Source organism: Tenrec ecaudatus, chromosome 8, assembly GCF_050624435.1.
Source record: "Tenrec ecaudatus isolate mTenEca1 chromosome 8, mTenEca1.hap1, whole genome shotgun sequence".
Lineage (NCBI taxonomy): Eukaryota > Metazoa > Chordata > Mammalia > Afrosoricida > Tenrecidae > Tenrec > Tenrec ecaudatus.
The window spans coordinates 144,984,422-145,012,018 of NC_134537.1; the positions used below are offsets into that span (position 1 = coordinate 144,984,422).

The 27,597-nt window shown below is 46.8% G+C and overlaps 1 protein-coding gene across 2 annotated transcripts; it reads left to right on the plus strand.

Annotated features, from left to right (window-relative positions):
• On the plus strand, positions 1-27,597 carry DNAJC27 (DnaJ heat shock protein family (Hsp40) member C27). 2 transcript variants are annotated; one of them, XM_075557024.1, is made up of 7 exons: positions 1-277; positions 5,973-6,055; positions 7,640-7,709; positions 13,030-13,194; positions 13,972-14,094; positions 22,546-22,706; positions 23,998-27,597. In XM_075557024.1, exons 1-7 carry the CDS (start codon positions 191-193, stop codon positions 24,122-24,124), a joined length of 816 nt encoding a protein of 271 aa, XP_075413139.1. In that variant the 5' UTR covers positions 1-190; the 3' UTR covers positions 24,125-27,597. The 2 variants fall into 2 exon arrangements, with proteins under 2 accessions (XP_075413139.1, XP_075413138.1); XM_075557023.1 differs by having other exon boundaries at positions 2-277; positions 24,063-27,597.

The window sequence follows — 27,597 nt, forward strand, 5'->3', positions numbered from 1 at the left end:
TCCACCGCCCCCCAGTTCCCGCGCCCCAAACCGCCCGCGCCGGCTGCAGGCAGCGGCTGGGATGGCGAGCCGCAGAGCCGGGGCCGTGACGGTCGCAGCGGCGCCGCCATTGGCTGAGGAGGCCTGAGGGACGGGCCGGCTTGGTGAAGGAGGAGAGGCCGAGGCGGCTGGCCCCGAGAGAGCCAGGGCGATGGAGGCCAGTATGCCGAAGCGGAAGGAGCCCGGCAAGTCCCTCCGCATCAAAGTCATCTCCATGGGCAACGCCGAAGTGGGGAAAGTGAGTACCTGGCTTGGAGGGGCGGGACCTCAGCGCGGCGGCGGGACGTGCCGATTGGCTGGGAAGGCGGCCACTCCAGCTTGGGGCCCAGCCTCTTCCCCGCCCCCGAGCAGGCCCAGGTCTCCTCCAGGGGGATGCGCCTCCTGGAGGGAACTGGGCCGACCTTTTTGACCTTTCGTTTGCTTCCTTCTCCCCCAATAGCTCGCTCCTTAACAAAGTGCCTGCGGTGATCTCAAGCCCAGAAAGGGCCCAGAGGAGACTAGGGAGGCCTAGGTCCTCGTGTCAGCTCCTCTGCTTAAATACTGCGTGCGGGCAAGGAGACTCACTCCCCCAGGGCTTAGAGGTGAAGAATGAGAAGTTCGTTTCCCACCGGAGTGCTTGGGTCCAAAAGGAATTAACCGGGTGCTTGTGGGATTGGGATCTGTAATCGCTGAGAGTCCGGGCGCAACATTTCCGCGGAAGAGAATATCACGGATGCTGATGTATTCCAGAGAGGAAGGGACAACGGATGTCACAGAGCCGGGCTGCTGTTTTTGTTTATACTTCTGGTAGCGTCATGACATCCCTTCTTTCAAAGAAGTCTTATCCCTCTGTCGTTCTCCGGCTCCTTCTAATAGGCATCAGATGGTAATGCCTCTTAGTATGGGGAGGTCTCTGAGTGGTGCCACTGGGTAAGCAGTCCTTGGAGGCAGTTTGCACCCACCCAGAGGGGCCCCAGGACAGGTTTACCAGTCTGCCGCAAAAAGGTCACATCCTTCCAACCCCGTGACTCTGGAGGAGGGCATGGCGTAATCTAGAGCCTTTCCCCAAATGCGTTCTTCACTCAAGTCCGACTTGGGCCAAGTGGTCACTTCTGTAAGTGAAAACCGTTGGTTCAGAAGCTAGAGCGGTCACCGAATCAGTGGCAGAGACAGGTTTAGAACCTGGCTTTTTTCACATTTCCACTGCAGTGTCTGCCCACCGGGCCATCACATGCTGTCAGAAATGCTATTTAGACCAGTGCCCAGAACATAGGAGATGCTCAGTAGATGTTTATTTGTATCTCTCCTGTCCATATAGCATTATCCTATATACTACTTCTGGGTCTGCCACTGAAAGTCAAAAAACACTTACTGAGTGTGATTTATGAACAAGACAAAAAAAATGTTTCCAGAAGATCGGACAGGCCGCTTGAGTGAGCATGTGTCACTTTTATCATTTGGTTGCCTAGTGGTGCAACATTAGCCGCCAAATGCCCAATATCATATTTATGTAACAGTAACCTAGTATGTTAGCCAATACAATTAGACAAGAGAAAGAAATAAAATATACTGGAAAGAAGAAGGCAAAATTGTTATTACAGTATTTGTTACTGACATGTTTGTTTACCTGAAACCCAAAAAGAGCAACTGAAAAACTAAGGCAATAAGGCAAAAGTTAGTAGCATGAAAATTAATGGCTGTATAATATATAAATTATAACCAATATAGTTATATGTTTGAGTAAGTTATTTCAATTTATAATAATAATAAGATACCTAAGTTTAAACTTGAAGAAGTAGGTAGGAACCTATACATAAAAATAACAAACTTAGATACTGGGACAAGGGGAAAGTAAAAGGAAATAGAGGAAAGAACTAGGAGGCAAAGGGCATTTATAGATGTCTAAATACAGGTATGTACATATGTAAATACATTTATATATAAAGATAGGGAAATAGATCCATGTATATATATTTATAGGTTTAGTATTAAGGTAGCACACAGACATTGGACCTCTACTCAAGTACTCCTTCTATGCAAGAACACTTTGTTCTAATAACCTGGCATTCCATGATGTTCAACTTCCCGACACAATCACTGAACACAAAATGGGTGCATTAGCAAATGTGGTGAAATAAGGTGATGGTGCCCTGCTGTCAAAAGATATAGTGTCTGGAGTATAAAAGATTTGAAGGTAAACAAGTGGCCATCTAGCTGAGAAGCAACAAAGCCCACATGGCAGAAGCACACCAGCCTGTGTGTCAATGGGATCAGGTATCAGGCATCAAAGACACAGAACAAAAAATCATATCGTTGTGAATGAGGGGGAGTGCGTAGTAAAGACCCAAAGCCCGTCTGTAGACAATTGGACATCCCATTACAGAAGGGTCATGAGGAAGAGACAAGCCAGTCAGGGGGCAGTGTAGTACTGATGAAACATACAGCTTTCCTGTAGTTCTGTAATGCTTCCTCCCCTACACTGTCATAACCTCAGTTTTACCTTACAAATCTGACTGGACCAGAACATGTACACTGCTCCAGATAAGAGCCCCAAACCCAGGGAATCCAGGGCAGATTAACCCCTCCAGACCAATAATAAGAATAGATATAGTAGTATAAGGGGAAGCTGGGGGAGAAACATGGAATCGATCACAAGAATCGACATATAACCCCCTCCTAGGGGGACGAACAACAGGGTGAAGGGAGACAGCAGATGATGTAAGATCTGAAAATAATAATCTATATATATATATATAATTTATAAGGGATTCAAGAGGGAGGAAGGGTGGAGGAGGGAGGGAAAAAATGAGCTAATATCAAGGGCTCAAGTAGAAAGAAAATGCTTTGAAAATCATGATGGCAACATATGTACAAATGTGCTTGACACAACGGATGTATGTATGGATTGTAATAAGCGCTGTAAGAGCCCCCAATGAAAGTATTTAATATTAAAAAAAAGAGAAGAAACCCCATACCCATTCGCAGTTACTCATTCTTCCACTACACCACTAGGCCCTAGGCCACCCACAAACCTATCTGCTGTCTCAATGAATTTGCCTAGTCTGGGCATTTCCTATAAATAGCACCATGTCCTAGGTGGTCCTTTATGACCAACTTCTTTCATAATGTTTTCAAGGTCCCTCATGTCACAGCATTTGTCGGTACTTCTTATTGGCAGGTATTTTTTTACTGTATGGAATATTTTCAAGACCACGTTTTATTGATCACCTCCTACATCTTGAACGGGTAGGTTGTGTTCACTTTGGGGCTAGGATAAATGGTGTGATTAATGTGTGGTGCTGTAAACATTTGTGTACAGATGTTCATATTTAAAGGGGTACCGTATATACTTGAGTATAAGCCGAGTTTTTCAGCACATTTTTAATGTAGTTTTTGTGGTAAAACTAGGTACCTCGGCTGATATTCGGGTTGGCTTATACTCAAGTATATGCAGTGCATTTGTAATTTCAGATAAACTGCCATTTTTAGTACATGTGAGGGAATTTCAAAAAGTTCATGGAAAAACAAGTCAAAGGTAATGAAATTTTTCCACAAACTTTTTGAAACCCCCTCATATATTTCTAAACCCACTGAAAGGTACAAATCATTACATGATCTCTTAAAACCCAAACTCATTGCTGTCAAATTGATTCCAGTGCGTAGCAGCCCCGTGCGACTTCCAAGGCTGCCATGTCTGCTGCCCACGGGGTAGCCATGGTTCTGACTCCCGCCTGGCAGTTGCCAACCGAGTGTTTAACTAGTGCGCCACCACTGCACCTCTTCTCAAGTTTAAACTCCCCACGGCTTTAAGGCTGCAACTGTCATTCAAAGGGCTCTGTGTACAATTCTTTATCAAATGCTTTCCTCTTTCAATAAGTGATAGGCTCCTTAGGGCGAATCGATCCTGCCTTTTTACCCCCGCACCTACCATGTCGAATGGGTGAATGTACACACTTTTAAAATATAAATTTTGAAGACGGGCACTTTTTTAAACGCAGCTCTTCCAGTCACCATCTTTGTGTTATCACTGTGTGCCTCTATCTCGTAAGTACAATGCTTATTTCTGACACTTGAATTCTGTCAGTACTCATCTTCAGCATTTTATGTTTGGGAGGTCTGTTTATGTTAACCAGTATGCCCCCACAGCTAATATTCAATTTGCTGTTTATTCATTTCATTTTTTCCGTTCACTCTGTAGTCATGTTATCTAACTAAGCTTATAAAATCTTAAGGAACAGAAACATGTTTCTTTGTGTTACTGAAAATTATTAGTTCCACTATTTAAATGTCTACCTCTATAAACACTTGATTTTAACATGTTGAAATTTACCTCATGAATAATTTAGAAAAAGACTCTTTTTCACTGATATTATTGTGAGAGGATATTTGTGAAGTGCTCTCAAGCTTTAGTGTTTTCTAATCAGTCACTTCTAATCAGTAGTTATTTCAAAGAAATTCTCCTTCAATTTTCAGTGAACTTATTAGATACTATTAAAAGGAACTATCCTCTCTCTATAGATTGCAGCTCATTAGGTACAGATTTGAGCAGAATAGCCTCCCATTATTAACACTTGAAATAAATGATAAATTTCATGAGTACTAAGGACTGTTAATGATATTTTCAAGTCATTTTAAAATATAGTTTTCATTACCAGAAACAATCCATGTGTCTCCTAATCTTATTATTGTGCATTTATGTCATTCAGTGATTATGAACCTGCTATTATGTGAGAGCCACCAGGCTAGAATCCGTGATAGACAGAAGTAAAAAACTGATGTCTCCCCTCGAGGAGTTGATTGTCTAGCACAGGAGAGAAAGTAAATGTACACATGGAGCGATGAACTAACCAATCAAAACAGTATGCTATTGGTGGAAAATGAGTGTATACATGACATACAGACAAACCCCTAGAATGCTGGATCTTGTATTGCGTAATGTAATGTACAGAGTAGTACACCTGCAAAGATGCCAGAGGAATCCAGATGCAGGCAAGGCCACTTAAAACTGGGGGGCTCAGTGTTGGAGCTGGGCCTTAAAAAAGAAGTAAGACTGGGGCCGGGGAGGAGAATAGAGGGACAAGTAAAGACAAATCAGGAAATTAGGACCTGGGAGCTGTGCAGAAATGGATAGTGATTCAGAGGATCGGGGAGAGGAGATGCATTAGGGCCAAATGAGATAGAATTTTGAATAAAGAACACACAGATTTGGAATCTGAACTCTTGGCAGTGAGAAACCACTGCCGCTTCAGGGAAGTGAGACACTGAGTCGTGTGTAACGTGGTTGAAGTTGAGAGGGAAGCAGACATCCATCAAGAATTCCTGGGTCTTTAATGCTCCTCCTTCCCCCACTACCATGACCCAAGTCTACCTCACAAATCTGGCTAGACCAGAGCATGTACACGGGTACAGATAAGAGTTGGAAACACAGGGAAACTAGGATGAATAAACCCCTCAGGACCGATACTGAGAGGAGCAATACTAGGAGGGGAAGGGGAAGGTGGAGGGAGAAAGGGGGAACTGATCACAGGCAACAGAAAAGTGGGTGAAAGGAGACATCGATCAGTGTAAGACATTAAAAAATAATAATTTATAAATTTCAAGGTTTCATGAGAGGGATGGAGGGGAGAAAAAAATGAGCTGATACCAAGGACTCAAATAGAAAATGTTTTGAGAATGATGATGGCAACATATGTACAAATGTGCTTGACACACGATGGATGGATTGTGGCAAGAGCTGTACGAGCCCCAGTAAAATGATTGAAAGAAAAAGAAGAACTTCTTTGTTGTCTATGAGTAGATAGAAGTGTGATACCATAGGGATTAGAGTGAAGGGAAAGACGCAATAAGTATTTAAAAGAAGATCTAGAAATGTGTGGAACAAAATGAGTTTGTTTTGCATGAGTTGCTTTGGCCCAGTGTCTGTTTACTAAATGTCCATATTTTTACCTCTTTAGAGCTGTATTATCAAGCGATACTGTGAGAAAAGATTTGTGTCTAAATATCTGGCGACGATTGGAATTGACTATGGAGTCACAAAGTGAGTATCTGGTCTCTCTGGGCTTGTAAGTCCACAGGGTCCAGCCTAGCTCTGAGGACAGAGCAGAAGGGAGTCGAACTGCCCTGCGGGTTTCGAGGCTGCTCCATCTCTCTGGGAGCAGGATTCTTCCTCTTTCTCTCCTAACACGGTTGATGCGCTCACACCGCGGTCTCATGGTTAGCAGCCCACCACAGAACCAACTATTCCACAGGACTCCTTGGGTCCAGGTTAGGGTGCAGAAATGTGCATTGTAATAACCCAACCCAACCCCCAGTAATTTTGATACAGTTGGTCTTCAGGCAGCACTTCAAAAACATTGACTTGACATGAACGCCCAGTTGTCCTAACGTCACTTCCTGTGCCTAGCTTCTGCGTTCAGCTGGCCTCTTCTGAGTTTCCGTGTGTGAATGCATTGGTGTTACTTCCCTTCCTTCTGAGTTGCTGCCTGTGTGGGGTCACTTTTTATATGTGAATTATCCTACCAGATATTTTCCAGATGCTCGCAAGCTGATCATCGGTGTGGTTTAGCTTCTCATTCTCCCTTGGTAAAAATAACAGCAGTCAGAGCTCCACATGGCCTTCCAGATTTTATGCATCTGGATTTGCTGTAGATGAAATACGGGTTTCTGCTTTTATTTCTATTGCCCTTCTTGATGACACCTATACTCTGTCCTAACAGAAAGTGTTCACCTTAGGAAGAAGTAGAAGTTAAGGTCAGGGCCGTGTTGGAAAAGAATAATCAAGTTCAAGAGACCCTTCAGAGGGGGGAGATCACTGTGCCACGGTCGTGTTAGATTGAAATCTGGCTGCAGTCCTCCAGACAGAGTGGACAGCTACTGTCGCTGAATATACTTCTTTTAAAACTTAATCTAGGACTAATTTACTAATTTTAGTCCTTTAGAGAGATTTCTCAGCTTAGAGTTTTCCACTAAAAGCAATAAGAAAAGATAAATTCAACTCCCAAACCATGGGAAGAGACTTTTGCTCTTGTGAAACTGCATCAGAGAGAGAGAGAGAGTCTCCAAGTATGTCGGCCAAGTTTTTCCTAATCCGCTCTGTAATCTTAGGAGATGGTTCCTTGAACATAAATAGTAATGCAGGAGTTAATTACAAATTCTCATTTTGCATGGACCATTGGCCTTGTCATCTGAGCCTCTGGGGGCTGTTAAAACCCCCACGTCTAGTGTCTGCTGTTGGCAGACGCCTTTAGGGAAGCTCCTCAAAGCTTCATGCTTACCCAGATTTTCTGCATTCCCTTTGATTGCAGTCCCTACGGGATCTTCCTACCCTCTTGCAAGATTTGCCCATTTATTTAAAAGAATGTGTGTTGTATTTTGTTCTGCATTTCTTTATCATTTATAACAGGTTGCTTAAAAAAAAAAACAATCATTCTGCCCTGCTGCCAGGAACAGAATTCAGTAGTAGATCCTGGGGGATACCTTGGTGGGAGGAAGAGAAACAATCAGAGATGCCCGAAAATGTTTTCACCTTGGTGATGAGAAGAGTGATGTTGTTATTGCTGCCCAGTTAGAGAAAGAGGAGACTGTAACCTTCTTTGGGATTGTTTTCATTTGAACATTTCAGGGTGCAAGTCAGAGACCGAGAAGTAAAGGTTAACATCTTTGATATGGCTGGACACCCTTTCTTCTATGAGGTAAGAAGACCTTGTTGAGAAAGTGTACATCCAGAACTGTCAGTGGGTTTGGGGAACAATCCTGAGTTTTCTGACGCACCCAGGATCCATACTCCATGACTCTGAACGTAATGGATACCTCTTGGTCTTGGAGCTAGTCCCGTAAATAACGCTCGGAAGTTCTGTCCCAGTGCACCAAACCCTTGACACTGGTCTTTCGGAGAATCATTGCCTTTTACTTCATGGCTCTGCAGTGTTCTGTGCCGGGATAATTGTGTTTGTACTTGGACTTAATAGCTCAGGAGTGTGACTTCTTTCAGGCAGGGTACTGGTGTGACCTTACCTTGTCAAGGCTCAGTGTGGTGTGACTTCGTTTTGTTCATCCTCGTTTTGTATCAGTCCTAAAAAATCAAAGCCACACCCTCTGCCATTAAGGCGATGCTGACTCATAGCTACCCTGCAGAGCAGGGGTGAGGGGTGGCCGCCCCCCCCTCCCACCCCCGGCCAGATAGGCGAACAGCACAAAGAGAAGCCCTGCCAGCCATCACAGGAAGGGTGAGTTAACTGAATGTTTGAAGAGTGTGACCCATGAATGATGTTGCAAATACCCAAATGACTTTTGGAAGAAAAAAGGTCCCCCACTTGCTGGAGAGGGTTTCTGGGACTGTGAATCTTCATAGGGGCAGACAACCTCATCTTAAACCCCTGACCTTGCAGTTAGCAGTACACGGCTTATCTGACAATGCCTAAGAATATATGCAAATACTTAGATAAAATTAATTCCTTTAAAATATGAAATTACAGTGGATTAAAACAATCCCACAAATATGCAAGCATATTGTCAGAGAAAACAACATGAAGATTCTAATTGACCACAGGTGTGACACAGATGCTGAATGCTAATGTAGCTCGTGATTACACCAAAGTCTCACAAATGAAAACTTTGAAAATGCCTGAGAATTAGTCCAGACCTCTGCTCAATGTAAATCCTTTCTGCAGCATCCTTGATCGTGTGCATCAGTCATTCACCAAGTGTACATTTAGCCCAGAATCTGGGCTACAGGGTTTCTGAGTCAGAGTCACGGTGAACGCAGTGAGTTTCGTTGGGTCTGTTGTATAATGGTAACCACTGGAAATCACCGACCCTTGCCTGCATGTCACTCATGTATCAGAAAAGATACACATTAAACAAATGACAAATGCTTGCGAGAACTTACTACCCAAACGTTACTGGTCTAGGAGCACAGGAAGTGCTGTGGCGTGTTTAAATTGAGAGCTAATGGACAAATAAGGTTATGTGGGTTGGAGGGATTCCATAAAAATACAGTACACCAACCAGTTGCGCAGTGCCAGGTGTAAGAGTTGGGTGAATGAGTATCTGATAAAGTCTCTCTGCTTCGTGAGCTAGTCCTTTACAGCGTTGAAACTCTGGCAGCGTCTTTCCTGTAAAGACTGCCATCCTTTGTGTTGTCCTACTGATCAAACGCTGGAAGCAATGCCCTGTGCTTCTATAAGAGAGGCTTTCTAGCACATTCAAGCCCGCTCCTTTGTAGGTGAAACATCTTTTGATTCTTGACACAGCTCAGCCTATCAGTATTCCCATCAGCCTCCCCTGGATGATCGAGAGCAGTCTCCCCAAGTGGTCAATACCACCCCGGCGTGGTGCTAGAATGATCGATTTACTCAAGGCTGCAAAAGCTGATACCTGTACTTTATCCTGGATTATGGGCTATAGTGAAAAATATTTTAATTTCCAGGGTGGTGCTGACTAATTTTTTTTCCCTCTGAGGTCAAATAAGTTTGGGGACCTGTGATCTAGAGGTGACTGATAAGGAACTGAGAACTGAACACAACATTCCAGACACAGTGTACCTAGTGAAACTCCATGTGTTTTTGTTACCTCTGCCTTCGACACTAGACTCGACAGAGCAACCTGAGATGGCAATCACTTTTTTTTAAGCAGCTCACAATGTGCTTGACACAATGGATGGATGGATGGATTGTGATAAAAGTTGTACGAGCCCCCAATATGCTGATTTTAAAAGAAAAGTAGAACAATAGAGAAAAACATAACAAAAATAGAAGTGTCGAATGGATGTGGAGGGGACTCTGTCAGACCCCTAGCCTGGATTCATTTATGTACATGTCAGAATTCTGCAGTTTATCTGAGTACAAGCATCTCATAGAAGTTTGATTCTATAAATGTTCTGAGGCTGGAGTGATAGTAAACCAAGAGCTTCCTCTACAACTGCAAGCTAGATGGTTTCCCATCTCTGCTTCTTTAAGAATGCAAGAATCCCAGTTCCTTTATCCGCCCATTTCATTAAACTCTGGATGCAGAAAGCTTGCCACAGCTAACATTGGAAAGCTTTTCTGGAAACTGGGCAGATGAGAAAATGACTGCTGGGGTGATTGCGTTGGTGGCTAGTTGGCTGAAATATATACCGGATGTAAGGCCCTTGAAAGAAAGTCCATTGAACTTTTAAAAAATTTTATTGGGGGTTCGTACAATTCTTATCACAATCCATACATACAAACATTGTTCAGAGCACATATGTACATTTGTTGCCATCATCATTCTCAAAACATTTGCCTTCTACTTGAGCCCCTAATATCGGCTGCTCATTTTTCCCCCTCTCTCTCCATTCCCCCTCCCTCATGAACCCTTCATAATTCATAAATTATTATTATTTTGCCATATGTTACACTGTCTGACTTCTCTGCTGTCCCTCCCCCATGGAAGAGGCTATACATAGATTGTAATCGGTTCCCCCTTTTTACCCATATTCCCTCCACCCTCCAGGCATCGCCACTCTCACCACTGGTCCTGAAGGAGTCATCCGTCCTGGCTTCTGTGTGTTACCAGTTGCTATCTGTACCAATGTACATCCTCTGGTATAGCCAGATTTGTAAGGTAGAATTGGGATCATGATAGTGGTGGGGAGGAAGCATTTAAGAACTAGAGGAAAGTTGTATATATCATCATTATTACCCTGTACCCTGACTGGCTCATCTCCTCCCCACAACCCTTCAGAAAGGGGGTGTCCAATTGTGTCCAATTGCCTACTGAAAGAAAGTCCATTGAACTTTTAAAAGTCAACTTTTATAAGCAAATATCCCACTGGACAGCATGACCCACATTTAAAAATTATGAATTATTCTCTCTCTCTCATTCTTCAAAGCCATTTTACCCTCTGTTTAAATTGCTGTGGCCAGTATGTCTCCCAGTTCTTCTGCCTGCCAGCCCCTGTGGGTGATGGGGATGGGCGCCTCAAGATCCATGCCTTCCCACTGCTTACAGCCTCGTGGGAAGACAACTGGATGTGCTGCCCGTGAGAAAGCAGGAAGTGACATATGAGCATGGTTTGCAGTACAACATGCTGGAGAGAGAGACTGCGACCTGTTTGGCAGGGCTGGGGGTGGGGAGCTGGAAGGTAAAGAATACGGCAGAAAAACAACTGTCTGAAAGATGCAGTGTGGAAGGTAAAATGGCGTCCACGTGTAGGTGGGATAGGCACTGGGCAAGTTTGGAGAAGGATTCATGCAATTGAAAGACAGGATAACACAGAAGGTATGAATGGAATGATTGGTGGAGGACAGATCAGAAATATTTAAAGTCAGGAAAAGGCAGTTTTAAAGCTGTGGAGAAACAGTGTGTGAGCAGTGGGAATTAAATGACAAGATCGCTTTAAAAAGATGAATATTCAGTGGATGGTGTTGCTAGGGAGATCACTTGGGGACTCCTAAAGCGGTGTAGTCAGGAAGTCGTCTTGGCAATGGATGCAAGAGTGACGGGCCCAAGACATGGCAGAGGGCCCAGAAAGGCTGTGTGAGTCGACTTAGCGCAGGGAGAAGGGAAGCACGAGGGTCACCGCCAGCCTTTTCACCTAAGGAGCTTGGAGAGTGGCACGCCACTGTCATCGCGAGTTACGGCGCAGGGAGCAGGACGTTGCTAGGCGTTGTTCTGCGCACACTGCGTCTGCAAGTGGGAAAACTCAGATGAACGGGCTCACCTTGGAGCTTCTCACGGTTGACACGGTGTGAGTGGTCGGTGTTGCTGAGTTTGGAGGAAGGACTTAACAAGAAGGACGAGCGCCCGGGACGGGATTGGGGGGGGTCTTCAGTGTCTCATGCGGATATAACAGAAATAGCACACGCGGATGTTTGTGACAAACAGAAAGGCGTTCTCTCACCCTTTAGGAAGCTGGAAGCCCAAATTCAAGATGCCAGGTTTAGGGGGAAATGTCTTTGTTGGGGCTGAGGAAAAGCCTCTGTCTATTTTCAACCTCTCTGGGCTCAGTATCCGTGTGTTGGATCTCTCCATCTCTCTTGGCGGCAGCCTTCTCGGTGTTCCCAACACACGGACTCTGGGTCCCGAGAATGGGCTCCTCTTTCAGCTGCTATTCTTCCGTGCTTGCTTCTCTCTCTCCTTTAATCTCTGGTAAGATAAAAGGCAATGCTGGCTGCAGTCTAGGGAAGCGCCTTTTATATCAGGTCAGGGCTGTGACACCACAACGCCCCCCCCCCCCCCCGCAATCTCCCTTACAAGTGATTGGCCAATCACATCATCTCAGCAGAACTTTGTCAGAGAGCGCGCCAAAAGAGGAGCCCCTCACGTCGGAAAGCACTCACGATCTGACTGAGGAGGAGCTGCCTTCTCCAAGTAGAGTCATCAATCCGATGGACTAGTATCCCCATTTTGTAGAGGAGGAAACTGAGGCACAGAGAGGTTAAATGACTTGCTGGAGATCACACAGCTACTAAGTGTGGCTATAGCCTGTACAGAGGCTCTGAGGACAGCGGTCCAAACTTGGGATGCAGGCCCAAGGGCTACCGGGAACTTGTCCTTAGCATTCTCACGGACGCTAGCTTTGCAGTCTAATACATATGTGTGGCCTCTGCTCACAGGTGTGTCAGTTTTGCCTTAAATTCTTTAAAATTGTTCACGCCTCGATGGATGAATGGATTGTGATGAGTTGTACAAGCCCTCAATAAAATGATTTTTTTAATTGTTCATGCAACTTCCAAGTTCTTCTTCCAAAGAAGAGCTTCACTCTATCTATAAACCTTGTATCCTTTTCAGGTCTACTGGGCAGTAGACCTGGAGGTGAAGGGAGTGGGTCAGGAGACCACTGTTTTCTAATGAAAGTCCTTCGTATACTAAAACCACTTTTAAAAAGATGACTGTATATTACGTAGATCATTAAGAACCAGTATTGAGATACAGTACCAACTACTACGAGTGCGGGAAAGAACACACTTAATCAAGTTAATGACTGTGCGATGCTTTTATATGAAATCATAAGACCTGTATTTTGTGCATCTGGTTTTTTCTGTGAAGGTTCGCAATGAGTTTTACAAGGACACGCAGGGTGTGATCCTGGTGTATGATGTCGGGCAGAAAGACTCCTTTGACGCTCTCGATGCGTGGCTGGCTGAAATGAAGCAGGAGCTTGGCTCCCATGGGAACATGGAAAACATTGTGTTTGTCGTGTGTGCCAACAAGGTAACTCCTTGCCTTGGAGATCGTGTGATCAACTGTCAGGGTTACAGAAAGAGCACAGCTCTGCATTTTGTTGAACAAATAAAAAGAAGTGTTTTATTCTGTAATATAGGAATCAATCACCTTTCAAAGCAGGTCTCCCCAAGACAGGAAGAACAAAGAAACATGACCTGGGTTACCTCTCTTGCTAGTGGCCTGCTTAGGGGAGGACTCAGTGGGATAGGTTGATTCTGATCATTACGTGCTGACGGGCCGGACGAGGGCCGTGAATTAGGTGAAATGTCTGAGGAAAAGCGAGCCTTTGCCCTTCAGGGGTGGGCAGCTAGTAGGAGGTCGGGTTTCACGGAGCTGAGTGGCAGCTGGTCCTATGGACCAAGGAGGACGTGTGGTAGCGGGCCGGAGACTAGCCGTCTACAGCCAGTACTAGGGCTTGGGCTCCCTTTGATTTGGGCGATTTTGTCCACTAGTCCTGGGGTTCATTACTAGCAGTTAATGAACAGCAGACAAAAGAACCTGGTGGTGTGGTGGTCACACACGGGGCTGCTAGCCCTCCCCCAGGAAGCCACCTGCCACTCCACGAGACTTGCTGCTCCCGTGCAGAGTCGGGGTCTCTGAAACCCACAGGGGCAGCTGTGTGACCTCTAGCATCTCTTGTGAGTCAGTATTGACTCCACGGCTGTGAGGCCGCATTAGTTTGGGTCTAAAAGCACGGACAAAAACCTTTACTGGGCCTCTTCGGTTGTAACGATGTTGGCCGCCTCTCCCCCTTCTCCATTTCAGATCGACTGTAGCAAGCATCGCTGTGTCGATGCCAGTGAAGGGCGTCTGTGGGCTGAAAGCAAAGGGTTCCTGTACTTCGAAACTTCAGCGCAAACTGGAGAAGGAATCAGTGAGATGTTCCAGGTAACGCAGCAATTTGTCACTGTAGGGGCGCATCAAGGCTGGCTACCAAACTGTAGCGTGAACCATGAGAAGCAACGACCTAATGGGCGTTTCCCTTTAGAACTGGCTGTCTTCCCAGAAGCTGGAGAGTGAGCCTATGTGTTCTGTCCTCTGAAAGCCAGTAGATTTCAAAACTGCAAGGGCATCACAGTTGCATGGGGGGATTCTTTCAACGTCGATGTCTGGACTCCAGACTTAGTGGAAGTTCAAAGTTGTTAGGGAGCCCAGGGATCTGTTGTTTGTCAAAGCTCGCCAGTTAATTCTGGTGAAGTTTAAGAACAAATATCATACACTAAAGTGGGACAAAGATGTTCTTCAAAACCACTTTTGACTCACGGAGTTTGTATTCGAATCAAATGGAAGAATGACTTTGGCAAAGTTTTCTTGCTGCACCTAGTGCGTTCCTACATGGAAGCCCACCGAGGCCCATGTGGAGACTGATCCATCCAGGCAGGCACACACAAGACATAAGATCTCACCTCTTATGGGAAAAAGAAAAAGATGTATTCACACTGCAACCTGATTATATGATCCCCCTCTAAGGCTGTTAATCATGCATCATTTTATAGAAAAGAGGCTATGTAAAGTAGTTATAAAGTCAAGTCAACTGTAGATCTATTTGGAAGAAAGTGGTAGCATGAATAATGCATTATTCTTCTTATGAATACAGCTGATATTTTGGGACTATTTAGCATTTCAAATAATGTAGCCATACTATAAAAGTTGCTCTTAATTATTGAGTGGGATTTTATTCCATCTTTTGTGCTGCATTTCCTTCTCAGAGATGCCATGCCTCCTTCAGGAAGACAGGATTCATCCTTGATTGACTGAATATGGGCATTGATAACTTCTGTTTCAAGACCAAATAAGGCTGGTGCTAATTCGCCTTGCTTGGTTGTTTTTTGTTTTTATTTTTGAGTACATAAGAGCTGAGTGAGTTTGTATCAATATATGTGTACTAATGGCAGTCACGTGAGCAGTGCTTTGTAATTCTGGAGAATTGTACCTGTTTCACCGTGTTTGCTTGGTTGTTTTTTGAGTACTTAAGAGCAGAGTGAGTTTGTATAAATATTTGTGCACTAATGGCAGTCATTTGAGCAGTGCTTTGTAAATTCTGGTGTACCTGTTTCACCGCATTTGAGACTTCTAACAACAATATAAAAATAAGGTATTGTTGATTATTTCATACACGAGAACTCGGAGGCTAAGATTAGCAGATGGACTTGCCCACGAGGTACGGATACTAACTGTTGAAGAGGAAGTGCCGCCCAGTACTTTAGAGATGGATCATTGCTCATGGTCCGATGTGCCCATCAGATGCTGTCACTGTTTCCTACTCGTCCCTCTGCACAGAGCCTACCTCTCTGCCTCCACTTGCTGCCCAAAGTCTGTCCTAGGTTTCCAGCACTTTGCCTTTGACGTGCCCAGGCATGGGTCACGAGAGTCTTGTCTCACTCTTTCCCTGCTTCTGAGATGGTTCACTTAGACACCTGGTAGAATGGCAAGACTGGTAAGTCCCCCTGATTAGTGTCCCACACACCCAATTTGTATTGGCCCACCCAATCATGTGGCAGGAGATACAAAGACATGGATAGAAGAACCATGCTAAGTATTTCATTTCACCGCAGCCCTTTCCTACCCGTCCTGCCTTCTGGGCTTGATCCTGGGGTCAAGGCTGCCCCTTGATCTCATAGAGCTGGCCTGTCTCCAGAGGATAATTAGTGGTGGTATTCACCTGGTGGGCCTGTCTTTGTGTAGCTGAACATTGAGCCTTGGGGGTGGGGTGGGGGGTGAGTTCAGTTCTGAGCTTGAAGGGTATTTATGGGCCAGAAGCTCAGGGTAGTCACAAGTATTTTTTTCTGCCCCATTTTCTTCCCCTTCCAACACCCGAATTACATATTTACAAGTATTAGACTACTTGGCTTTGACCCAGAGTCCCTAAGCATCTGTTGACTTCCCTTCCATTTCTTTCAGATTCAATTGTCTCGATTGATCTGATTTCAGGTTCACAATCTACTATTGCACCTACTACAGAAAATGTTCATCTCAGTCCTTTTCAGTTCTAGAATTTGAATGTAGTTCCTAGTTCTTACTCATTGAGTAAGAATTATTTCCTTTAATCTTTTAAATATGGTTATCATGACAATTTAAGTCTCTGTCTGCTTAGTCCAATATCTGAACATCTCAGATCCAGCTTCTGTTAACTTCTGCCTCCCTGACCGTGGGCAACCTTGTTCTTATCTACATGAATGTTGTTATTTTTAGGGGCCACCGGGTCAGTTCCAACCCACAGCAACCCTACCTGCATGACAGAATGAAACCCAGCACCGCCCTGCACCATGCTCCCAATTGATCCTGTGCCTGAGCCCAGGGCTGCAGCCACTGTGTCACTCCATCTCCATGAGGGCCTTCCTCTTTTTCACTGCCCTCGACTTTACCAAGCATGATGTCCTTTGCCAGGGACTGGTCTCTCCTGACAACATGTCCCAAGTCTTGCCATCCTTCCCTCAAAGTCCTCTGTCCTTACTTCTTCCAAGAGAGACCCTGGTATTTTCAATATTCTTTGCCAACACTAACATTCAAATGCATCGATTCTTCTTCCTTGTTCATGGTCCAACTTTCACATGCATAGGAAGCAGTGAAAAGTACCATGGCTTGGGTCAGGCGCACCTTAGTCCTCTAAGTAACATCCTCCCTTGTCAATACTCTAAAGAGGGCTTGTGCAGAAGATGTACCTAATGCAACTTGTCTTTTGATCTCTTGGACTGCTGCTTCCATGAGTATTAACTGTGGATCCAAGCAAGACAAAGTCCTTGACAACTTCAACCTTTTCTCCATTTATCATGATGTTATCTGTCGGTCCAGTTGTGAGAATTTGGGTCTTCTTTACATTGAGTTGTAATGCACACTGAAGGCTGCAATCCTTGATCTTCATCAGCAAGGGCTCCAGTTCCTCCTCACTTTCAGCAAGCAAGGTTGTGTCATCTGCATATCACAAGTTGTAAATCAGCCTTCCTCCAATCCCGATGCCACATTCTTTATATAATCGAGATTCTCTGATTATTTGCTCAACATAGAGATTGAACAAGTATAGTGAGAGGGTACAACCCTGATGCACACCTTTCCTGATTTTAAACCATGTAGTGTTCCCTTGTTCCATTTGCACAACTGTCTTTTGATCCATGTGCCAGTTCCGCATGAGCTCAGTGAGGGGTTCTGGAATTCCCATTCTTCTCAAGGCTACCCATAATTTATTATGATCCACACAGTTGAGTGCCTCTGCGTAGTCAGTGAGACACAAGTAAACATCTTTCTGGTATTCTCTGCTTTGAGCCGAGGTCCGTCTGACATCAGCAATGATATCGTTGTTCTACATCCTCTTCTGAATCCAGCCTGAACCTCTGACAGCTCCCTGTCAGTATGCTGCTCCAACTGCTGTTGGATGATCTTCAGCAAATTTTTATTTGCATGTAATATCGGTGATAATGCTCTGTTTTCAGCATTCTCTTGAGTCTCCTTTCTCTGGAATGGGATCACGTATGGATCTCTTCTAGTCAGTTGGCAACGTGGCAGCTGTCTTCCAAATTTCCCGGCATAGAGGAGTGCATTCTCTCAGTATTTCATCAGCTTGTTGAAACATTTCAGTTGGTACGCCACCGATTCCCGGAGCCTTGTTTTTGGCTAATGCATTGAGTGCAACTGGAACGTCTTCCCTCAGCTCCATTTTCTTGCTCATATGCTGCCTCCTGAAATGGTGGACTGGCGACTAGTTCTTTTTCGTTCTTTTTTGTCACAGTGATACTATTCGTTCTATCCTCTTTGGATGCTTCCTGTATCTGTCAATATCTTGCCCAGCGACTCTTTCAGTATTGCAACTCGAGGCATGAGCTCTTTCGGCTGAGCGTGTTCGTCCCTTCGTTCTAGTTCTAGGTCTTTGCACACTTCACTTGAATCGGCTTTGTCTTTTCAAGCTGCCCTTTGAAGTTTTCTTTTCAGCCCTTTGCCTTCATCATTTCTTCACTTTGCCTTAGCTGCTCTGTGACTAAGAGTGAGTTTCAGAGTCTCTTTGACGGCATCCACTTTGTCCTTTTCTTTCTTCCCTGTCTTTCTAATGGCCTTTGGCCTTCGTCGTGAAAGTCCTTGCTGTCATCCGACAGCTCACCAGGCCTTCTGCCATTAGTGTCCAATGCAGCAAGTCTGTTCTTGAGATATTTTCTAAATTCAGGTGGACTAGGCTTAGGTTATGTTTTGGCTCTCGTGGACTTGTTTGAATTCCCTTCTGCTTTTTCCTGAACTTCCATGTGAGCAATTGAGGGTCTTTTCCACAGTCAGCCCTGGTCTGCTTTTAACTTCTCATGTTGAGATTCCCCATCCGCTCATCCCGCAGTTGCAGTCAGTTTAGGTGAGTAGTGACTTCCAAATGGCCACCAGAATTGTGGCTAATGCATTGTAGAGATTTTCAACTCTGTTATTTTCTTCAGAATTACAAAAATTAGTAAGACTGTAGCTGACCGTTAAAGTCCTGGCGTATTACATTAGTTTTATTTTTTGCTCTAATAGCAAGGATCTGAAGGTAGCTCATTGTTTTCCCTGGCAGGACTCAGCCTTCAGGTTGTTTCTGGCAGATCTTGTCAGCTCTCGGTTCTGAGTGTGTAAGGAGAAGTGTGATCCTTAAGTTACAGCCTTTCTGATACCTTGGCTAGCTGCCAGGAGTGGTAATGAAGTGTCAATGTAATCAATCCACTCAGGCAAGCAGAATTCTTCCCCTCCTACAATTTACCTCTAGGGTATCGGTGATTTTCCCAACCCTGTTGCAGCTGCTATTTGGTAAACTTCAAAATGGTCTCACCCTGTGCCTGTTAGAGCCAAGCGCTCAGTACAAACCCATGGGGAATACCCACATGGAATGTGGGGCCCTAACTCTACGCAGCTCTCTGTCTCCAGTGAGCTGCTCTCAAGAGTCCAGCCACTCCGAAACCTCAACCCCTGCCTCCTCCTGTGTTCACCACCCGGCTCTCTGGGACGTGGTCAGGAAACTCTCGTAGAGAACCAGGTGGCTGTGGAGCTTACTTCTCGGGATCTAAGTCTTGCCCAGGCTGTCATCCCCCCCTGCCCCCCTGCGCCCCCAGTTCTCTAGTTCATGGCAGAAGATCTAGTCCAACACTCACTACTCCCCAGTGGTGAGAGCTCAGACATGAAATGCAAACAAATTTTGACTTCAGTTCTAGAGCTCTGAGTACCTCGCCACAGCTGATCTTCTGCACCTGTGTGTCTTGTGATTGAGAAGTTGGGTAACTATGTCCTCAACAGTCTGAGCTCAGCCTTTCTCTTTCAGCCTAGCTCATAGACTAGACCAGCTTCCCAGAGCAGGGGTTCCACCCCCAGGAGGTGCTGGATTGATTAGGGGGACTGCAAAAGCAGATACCCACACTTTCTCCTGGATGATGGGCTATTGTACAAGAATTTTCAGTTGCCAGGGAGAAATTTTTTTGTGAAGAGAGTGAAAGTGGTGTTAAGCCGAATCATTTTAGAAAACGATTTCGCTTTTCACTGCCATAGAGTTGCCAACTCATAGTGTCCCACTAGAGCAGGGTGGAACTGCCCTGTGCTTTCCCGAGACTGTAACTATTTACGGGAGTAGAAAGCTCCACCTTTCTTCCAGAGTGGCTGGTGGTTTCTAACTGCAGACCTTGTATGTAGCAGCTCAACTCCTAGCCACTCTTCCACCAGGCTCCTGTTGGGAATCTGTAGGAGAGACAAAACCCAACTGATGTATTTCTTACACTGATACCACTAGCAAACGTTTGTGACCCATGATCCTTTTGAGGTTGCTTTTACCCTTTTTCCATAAATCTTGTCTAGTGAATAAGTTAATTGGTTAAAAGGGGGAAAAGGCTAACGATAAGAGCTTAAACAAGCTATAAGTAAACACATAAAAGTTATATTTTCCTGTTGGTCCTATTTAATAAATATTTTCTTTGTTTATCTTTTTAATAGATGTTCAGCATCAAGAAATGAGTTGGGTTGTCTTAGTGACATTGTTTCCAGAGAGAACACTATTAGGATAGACGAAAACACAACCCGCTTCTTTTGCCCTAGTGTCTATCGAGCGGCCTTCCATTGACGCCCTTCTCAAATGTCCAGATTCTTTGTTAGGTTGCCAAGCTGCTTAGCTATCACTGGAGATAAGAAAGAGGAGACTAAGAGAAACAAATTTATCAGAATAGGACCTGTAGTGAAATCTAGAAAATGTAAGTGGGAGATTTAAAAAGAAATCAAGGGGAAAGGAAATAAGTCCATTTAAAAAGCAACTCTAGTGTATTAAACTCATGTTAGAGTGCAGTCATTCGGCAATAAAACCGTGCAGAAAGCGTCTGATCTAAGCAGAAGTAAAGCAGTAGGCTTTTCTGACAGATCACCATACAGACGCGCACAGGATACCAGCAGCCAGCTTTCAAAAACCGAGACGACCAGTAAAGCCAGTGGCACTTACCGTGCAAGTGACAACTGTGCGCCGTGTCTCAGAGTGGCTGAAGTTACAGTGGTTGAGGGTCTGAGGAACTAAGCCCTGTGCGCCGCGGTGACAGGACTGCAGGCCGGGGCAGCCTTCTTGGAGAGGGGTATCAAGTAAAAAATGAAATGCACCTAAGAGGGTCTTGCACGGGAGTCCCACTTCATTCATGCATGGATTTGTCCCCCGCTTCCCCGCCCCATGTGGTCAGAGAAGGTCGCTCAGAAGGTGGTAGTGACTGTTGGGGCCCCAAAGGGGTCCTCTCGATAGATTGTTTTCCCAGGACATGGGATGATCACAGGGCTTGTTAAGGAATTTTTAAAGGAACATGATTTTAATTTCTCAAGGAGACCCACACTGCCATTTTGGCCGGTGTGACAGCTGGCAGGACGAAGGGAGACTGGAGGGGGGCAGGCGCGTTGGCAGGAGGGTGCTGGGGAGGAGCGCTGGCGGGACCACGGGGGCTTCCGGGAGAACAAAGCGGTCAGCCGGCATGCTCCTGGGAAGCGAGGGCTGCGAGGCTTCATCGTGTGCGCAGGGGCCACGCTCTCCATTCTCAGAATAAACCAGCCCCTCGAGAAGGACCTCAGACTCAGGGAAGTAGAGGGTCGGCCAAAAAGAGGACGCCCTCAGTGGGCTGTCCTGACCCAGCAGTGGGCTTCCACGTCGCAGTCATTCTGAGGGGCGTGGCACCGGCAGTGCTTCACTCTGCTGCCGCGATGGAGTCGGTGCCCACTCACGGGCACCTAACACAATAACCCAGAAAATGAATGCTCAAAAGAAAACAGATGTAAATACCACTTTCAGAAGGCTGTGTACAAAGATGGAGAATGTGGGGAGAAACAGCATTGATATTTTTGTTTTACAAAGTTCCTCTGGTCTTGTAGCAGTACTTCATGTGCTCAGCGGTTCTGCTTTAAGACTGTCTCCCAGAGCAATGTCCCCACGAGGATGCAGATAGGCGTACACACAAAACAGTCACCAAAGCATTGTTTGTGTTAGCAAACAAATGGAAAGGGAAATAACTTACGGATGATACAGGCACACAGCAAAAGTACACAACCGTCCATACAAGGAATGAGAAAGGGCTCTCCGGCTCCAGAAAGAGTCTAACATGTAGTACTTACTGTCGGGCGGGGGCGGGGGTGTGTTTAATGGACCCCTCTAATATAAATGTTTGGAGGGTGTGAATGTACTGGTATACTGATAGAAAAGTTTTCTGGAAGGATACAAAACAAATTCGTAATGGTGGTCTTTAAAAGAGGACCGTGAGGGAAAAGGAGACTTAGGTTTCAGAATGAACCGTTTGATAGAGTCCAGTGACATTTTGCACATTCACCGTGTCGAGCCTTCTCCAGTGTGAAAACATCTTGCTCAACCCAGAAAGAAACCCAGACCCATTGAGCGCTCACTCCCCGCCGTCCCCGCTGCTCAGCTCCAGGCGGCCAGCTGTGTGCTTTCTGCGCCTGTGGGTCGGCGGCGTCTGCTGGGCATTTCCCCTAAGTGGAACCCCAGCCTCTGTGACCTTGCACTGTATGGCTCAATCCCACATATTGATAGTGCTTCATGTTCACAGAACATGAAAATACACTTGTTCAAACACTGATTTTCAGTTCTTTGAAGTGTATATCTAGGCATAGACTTGTTCAGTTTTCATCTCCTACCTCAAGTGGACTTATCTGAGTCACTGAAATCTTATTCCTTATGGATTTTCAGTATTCATGCACTGAAAGCAAATACACAGAAATGTAGTCTAAGAGGAAAAAAATTTCCAAAGTACCTGTTTCTTTATTCATAACGGCAATAGTGTTGGAATACATTAAACGTCCTTGAATTGGACCTTCGCGGGCGGGAATGCCTTGTTCCAGTCAGCTCTGCCTGGGATGTGTCTTCTTTTGCAGACCTTTTATGTGTCCATCGTTGATTTGTGTGAGAATGGCGGGAAGCGTCCAGTCACAAACAGCAATGCGAGCTTCACCAAAGAACAAGCAGACAGCATTCGCAGGGTCCGAAACAGCAAAGACAGTTGGGACACGCTGGGAGTCAAACCCGGGGCCTCCAGGTAAGCAGTGCCCTCAGCCCCTCGTGCTGCACGCTGCGTGCTGGTACCGAGGGAGACGGTCAGTCGGCCCAGCTCTAGAGGCGAGTCGTGCTGTCACTGGCTAGAAATGGGAACATGAAGGGCTCTCCAGAAGCCCGTGGGAAGTTTCATTATCTGTCATTCCTTTGAAACCCCCTCATGTATCAGGCTCTCTTCGTGACCCTGCATCCCTGAATTACTGAATACCAAAGAAACAAAAGAGAGGGCTCAGTTGTGTACTAGGGGCTCTAGCGTTCATATGCTGTTTCCATCTGTGTTGAACAGCAGCCCTGAAGCTAGCACAGCCTTAAAAGAAAGAGTCCTTTTTGGTAAAACTTGAAACCATCAGAATGTTAGAGGAAGGAAGGGCTACAGTCCGCTTGTCCACCCATTTTGTCGCACATGTGGAAAACTAGGCCTCAGTGAGCTGGAGCACACTTTTAAGAACCTAAGCCAGGTGGTGATAGAATTGGTCCTTGACCTTGAAACATTTGCGTGCTTGTGTGTGTCTGCCCCCAAGACGCCCCCCCCCACACACACCCATATCCTGCTAGTGCCCCCTTCTCCTATCTCGTTTGTTCCCCAAACACCATCATCTAACTCTTCTCTCATGACTGCTACTGTAACAACCGACTCTCTGCCTCCTAACTTCAAGAAACGGCATGGCCAACATGTCTCATGCAATGCCCGGTGTGACTGTTGAATTCACGGTGCTCTTGTCCCTCCCAGCCCTTCACGTACTGGCCCCTGCTCCCAGGCCGACAGAGGGTCTGGTTACTGCCCTACGCAGTTTCCTGATGGGACGACATGAAGTCTCTGGTGAACCTCTGTTGGTTCTTTTTCCCCAAGTGGCCTGTTTCCCCGAGGTTTTGTTAATCCTGAGCCCCGGCTTCTTTCAGGGGCCTCCTGGTGGCCACATGCACCCCTTCCTTCAGCCAGCAAAGCTTTTGTCCCGCACAGCGGTGTGGACGGAAGCCAATCTAGTATTTAACAACAGGGATGAAAATGGCCTCTCACGCTGCACACTGCTTTTATCTGCTCCTCCTTTCACTGTGTTCGTGGCATTCATACACTCCTTTTGCCTTGTATTTGTCATATTTATTGTTAGATATTGTTGGTTTGCTTGCTTGTTTGATTGATTGATTCGTAGACCCCTGAGAAAGGGTAATGATGATCTGGGGCAGATTTTTTTAAAAAATAAATCACGTTATTGGGGACTCTTATAACAATGCATCCATCACTTGTATCAAGCACATGTGTACTATGTTGCCAGCAGGTGTATCCAAACAGCCAGAGCGCAGTGGGCCCGGCTGACGGTGTTGCTGTGCCTCTTCCTAGGGACGAAGTCAACAGAGCCTACCGGAAGCTGGCCGTGCTGCTCCACCCAGACAAGTGCGTAGCGCCGGGGAGTGAAGATGCCTTCAAAGCAGTCGTGAATGCCCGGACCGCCCTCCTGAAAAACATCAAGTAGAGTGAGAGGCGAGGAGGCATTGGGCAGGACCAGAGTGCAAATGGACCGCAGGAGCCAGCATCGGGTCTGCCTCCGCGCCCCTTGCTGTTTGGTCCACTCGGGGTCAGTTGTCATGTGCAAACATTGAGTTGCCCGGAACCATTTCCTAGGGGGTTGACAGAAAGGTGCCGGTGTTCAGACATTCACTGTCCTCATGCATTTAGCCCTTGTCAGCTACATTTTTGATCACGCATCTGAACACTCTGTAAGGAGGCAGACACGTTGCTCAAGTGAGTTCATGGACTTTCTGGAGGGCAAAAGAAACTCACCCTTTTTTAGCCCCCAAATCTGCACCAGAGCAGACCGCAGAAGACACGCTCAGAACTCCTGAAAGCTAGTGGTGTGTCCTCACAAGCAAGTTGCTTCTTTTCCCGCGCGTTCCTTGGTGGTGGGTTGAACCGTTACTGTCATTAGTGAACTCTCGGCAGCCCTCCTGGCGTTTTGTGAGGTGAGGGGTTCACCTCTGAATCCTAACTGCCCTTTTATGGCTGGCGCGCAGAGTGCTCTGTTCCCTTCTCCACCACCAGAGGGAGGGACAGCACAGGCCACCACCTGAGAAGGGCCAGGGGTGGCAGCCGCAGAAGCTGGGCCGCTGGATGTGCGGTGGGAGGCGTTCCCCTGGCACAAGGGGGGTAGGGGGGACAGTGGCTGCTGGTGGCTGTGGGCACACCGTGCACCTAGGAAACCGGACTGCAGGCCAGCCCAAGGGATTGCGCACACAACCCCAGGGGGAAAGGCCAGCCCAGACTGGGACATGTGTCAGGCCCCGAACGAGGCTTCTGCTTTTCTTATCCCGGCTTCCGTTATCACAGACAGGTGGGACAGGCTGGGGCATCCCTCCACAAGCTGAGCCTCTCTCCCCATTCCTCCGTCAGGAGGCACGGGGGTGGAAAGGGGGGGTGTCTTCCCTTGCCCTTCTCCTAGTTGCTTCTGTCCCCTGCCTCCGCCGTCCGCTTGAATCCCTGGTCTCCACCCCCTGCCTCTTCAATCTTCCTTTGCAGGTCTTGACTGGGGCCTGGCTCCCCAGATGGGACTGGTGGAGGGAGAGAGCTGAAGGCATGGTGGGGAGGGAGCGTCGTGTTTTTAAGGACAGGCTATGAACACTTTCACAAGGTGAAGGAACATTCTCTTGCCATAGTTTCCTCTCTGTCTTCAAGAGATGGATGGATGGCAAGTGTTAGTGTTGGGCTTGTTCTGCACAGCAGAAAGCTGCGCCCGTTTTTGCGGCCATGGTTAAACTAGGTTCAGTTGCTCTTCCAAGGCTCGCGGCACAGGTGAGCGGTGAGAGGCTGTCTCCCTGTGTGTCACCTCATCACCCTCCTTCCGGCACTAACACGCAGGGAGCTTTGCTGCCCTGTGAATTGTCGCCAGTTGCCCCCCCATCGGTCACCAGACAGCGACTTCACTGTGTGTGGGTGCAGTATGCTCAGGCTGCCTGCAGCCCTGGTTTCCAGTACAGCAGAGCAGGGACTGAGTTTGTCAGCCTGCGTTTCTTGTCTTGGGAACAAAGAACACTCTGATGTGATGACCGGGGCCTGATGGAGGGTGGATCCTCTGATCTTTGGACCAGCTTCTGGGAAGCCAGAGCTCCCCACACTGGGGAGCAGTGTCCTTCTACACCTTCATTTCGCTAGAGGCTCCCATCCTGCCTATAGCAGCCACATAGAGGCCTGACCGTTTATGGCGAAGCAGAGGAACCCCGGGAATGAGGTGCTCGGGCATGGCAGCGCCCACCCAAACTGGCCCGTCACTGTCCGTCAATCCCAGCTCCATGGCCTCACCTGACGCACATGGCCCGGACGAGCAGTGGGTGCAGGCAGCCCTCGACCGTCCAGCCATCTCCCTGTGCCACGAGTGAGACCTTGCTGAAGTGGAGGACTTTGTTCTTGGTCTTGGGACTCCATTTCCAACACGGTCGCTAACAGTAAGGATGATCCCGTCTCACTTCATGTATGCAAAAAGACAAAGTCTCAGAGAACTAAGCTAGAGGGCCCAGTTTTCCTGATTTCGGTCTCCCGAGGACAGATTACATGATTTGCAGTGAGTTTTCTGGGAACTACGGGTCATGCTGCGTTGACTTACAGTCGGGAGGCAGAGCTGCACCCTGTTCGAGCTTAGTGAGATTCCTCAGCCTTTTCAGTGAGAGGAGCAACTAGCAACATAAATGTCAGCAAGCAAAAATTAGAGAATCTTGTGTTTCAAAAAAAGAATAAAAGTTTGAGTAGCTATTATCAACTAAAAGCCATTTCTTCCCCATCTGAGTCACCAAGAAATAACACTTTTTAAATTGGTTAGCAATCCCTGGAGGCATTTCAAATTCCCCTTCCTACCTACGTAAGCACTTTAAAAGACCGCTCCCTTTTGTCCCTCTGCCTCCCCCCCCCCCCCCTTGAAGTAGCGCGTGTGCGGACTGACTGCGGTGCTCCTGTTAGCCCAGCTTCCTGGTTGGTTCCTTACCTTCGTGAGTCTGGCTTGGGGAAGCTGTTCGTTTGAAAGCTCAGCCTGGGGGCGCGTGTGCTTCCCCCACGATCAGTTGCCATAACTCCCACAGTTGCTCAGCGTTGGTTAAGGCTCACATTCCCTCAGGACATTGACTGTAGAGTAGGGCTTATTTTATTGGATTTTCAACTGGCACAGGTATCCGTGTGCATTTACACTCGCACCTAGTCCACCATTAGTGAGCTGAGCCATCGCCAGAGGTAGGCAAACAGCCCGGGGAACTGAGTCTGTAACCAAGTAGCTGTGGCCCTGGAAACAAGACCAACTCGAGGGGGCTGGGTACTTCTTACCGGGAGCTCGGTGGGTGCTCTGGTGTTCTCCGCAGCTGCACAGTTCACCCTGCGCGGGCCGACCGTGTGCAAAGCGTTTGAGAGTGACCTTCACCCCAACCCAGAGCCACGGACCTTCCATTGCCGGCTTTGCAGCGTGAGGGGAGGGCGGTGCCTCTCCTGGGGGGTACTCTCCTTACGCAGAGTTCCTGCTATGTGCACATGGGTTTTCTCCATTAGACGTGCCCAGAGAAGAAGCTTCAGCTTGTGCGGTGGACACGTCAGACTGTCTGATGAGCAGTGCTGTGTGGCGCCGAGCAGGCGAGACCCTAGTGGTGTGACAGGACGTGACGTGTGTGGAAAGCGGGGTGGTTTCGTGAGCCTCCTGCCTCGAGTGCGCTCCTGCGTTCTCCCCTCTGCCTGTGATTGCAAAGCCCAGACCTAAACCACCTGCCCTGACTACAAAGTGATTCACATAGTTGCTTTCTGTGGAAACAACTGAAGATGTTAAGTCTGCCAAGTATGTATGTCTTGTACAGAGAGTGTCATATGTATTTAAGTTGTGTATTTTTATAAAGTAAAACCAGTGGTCAAA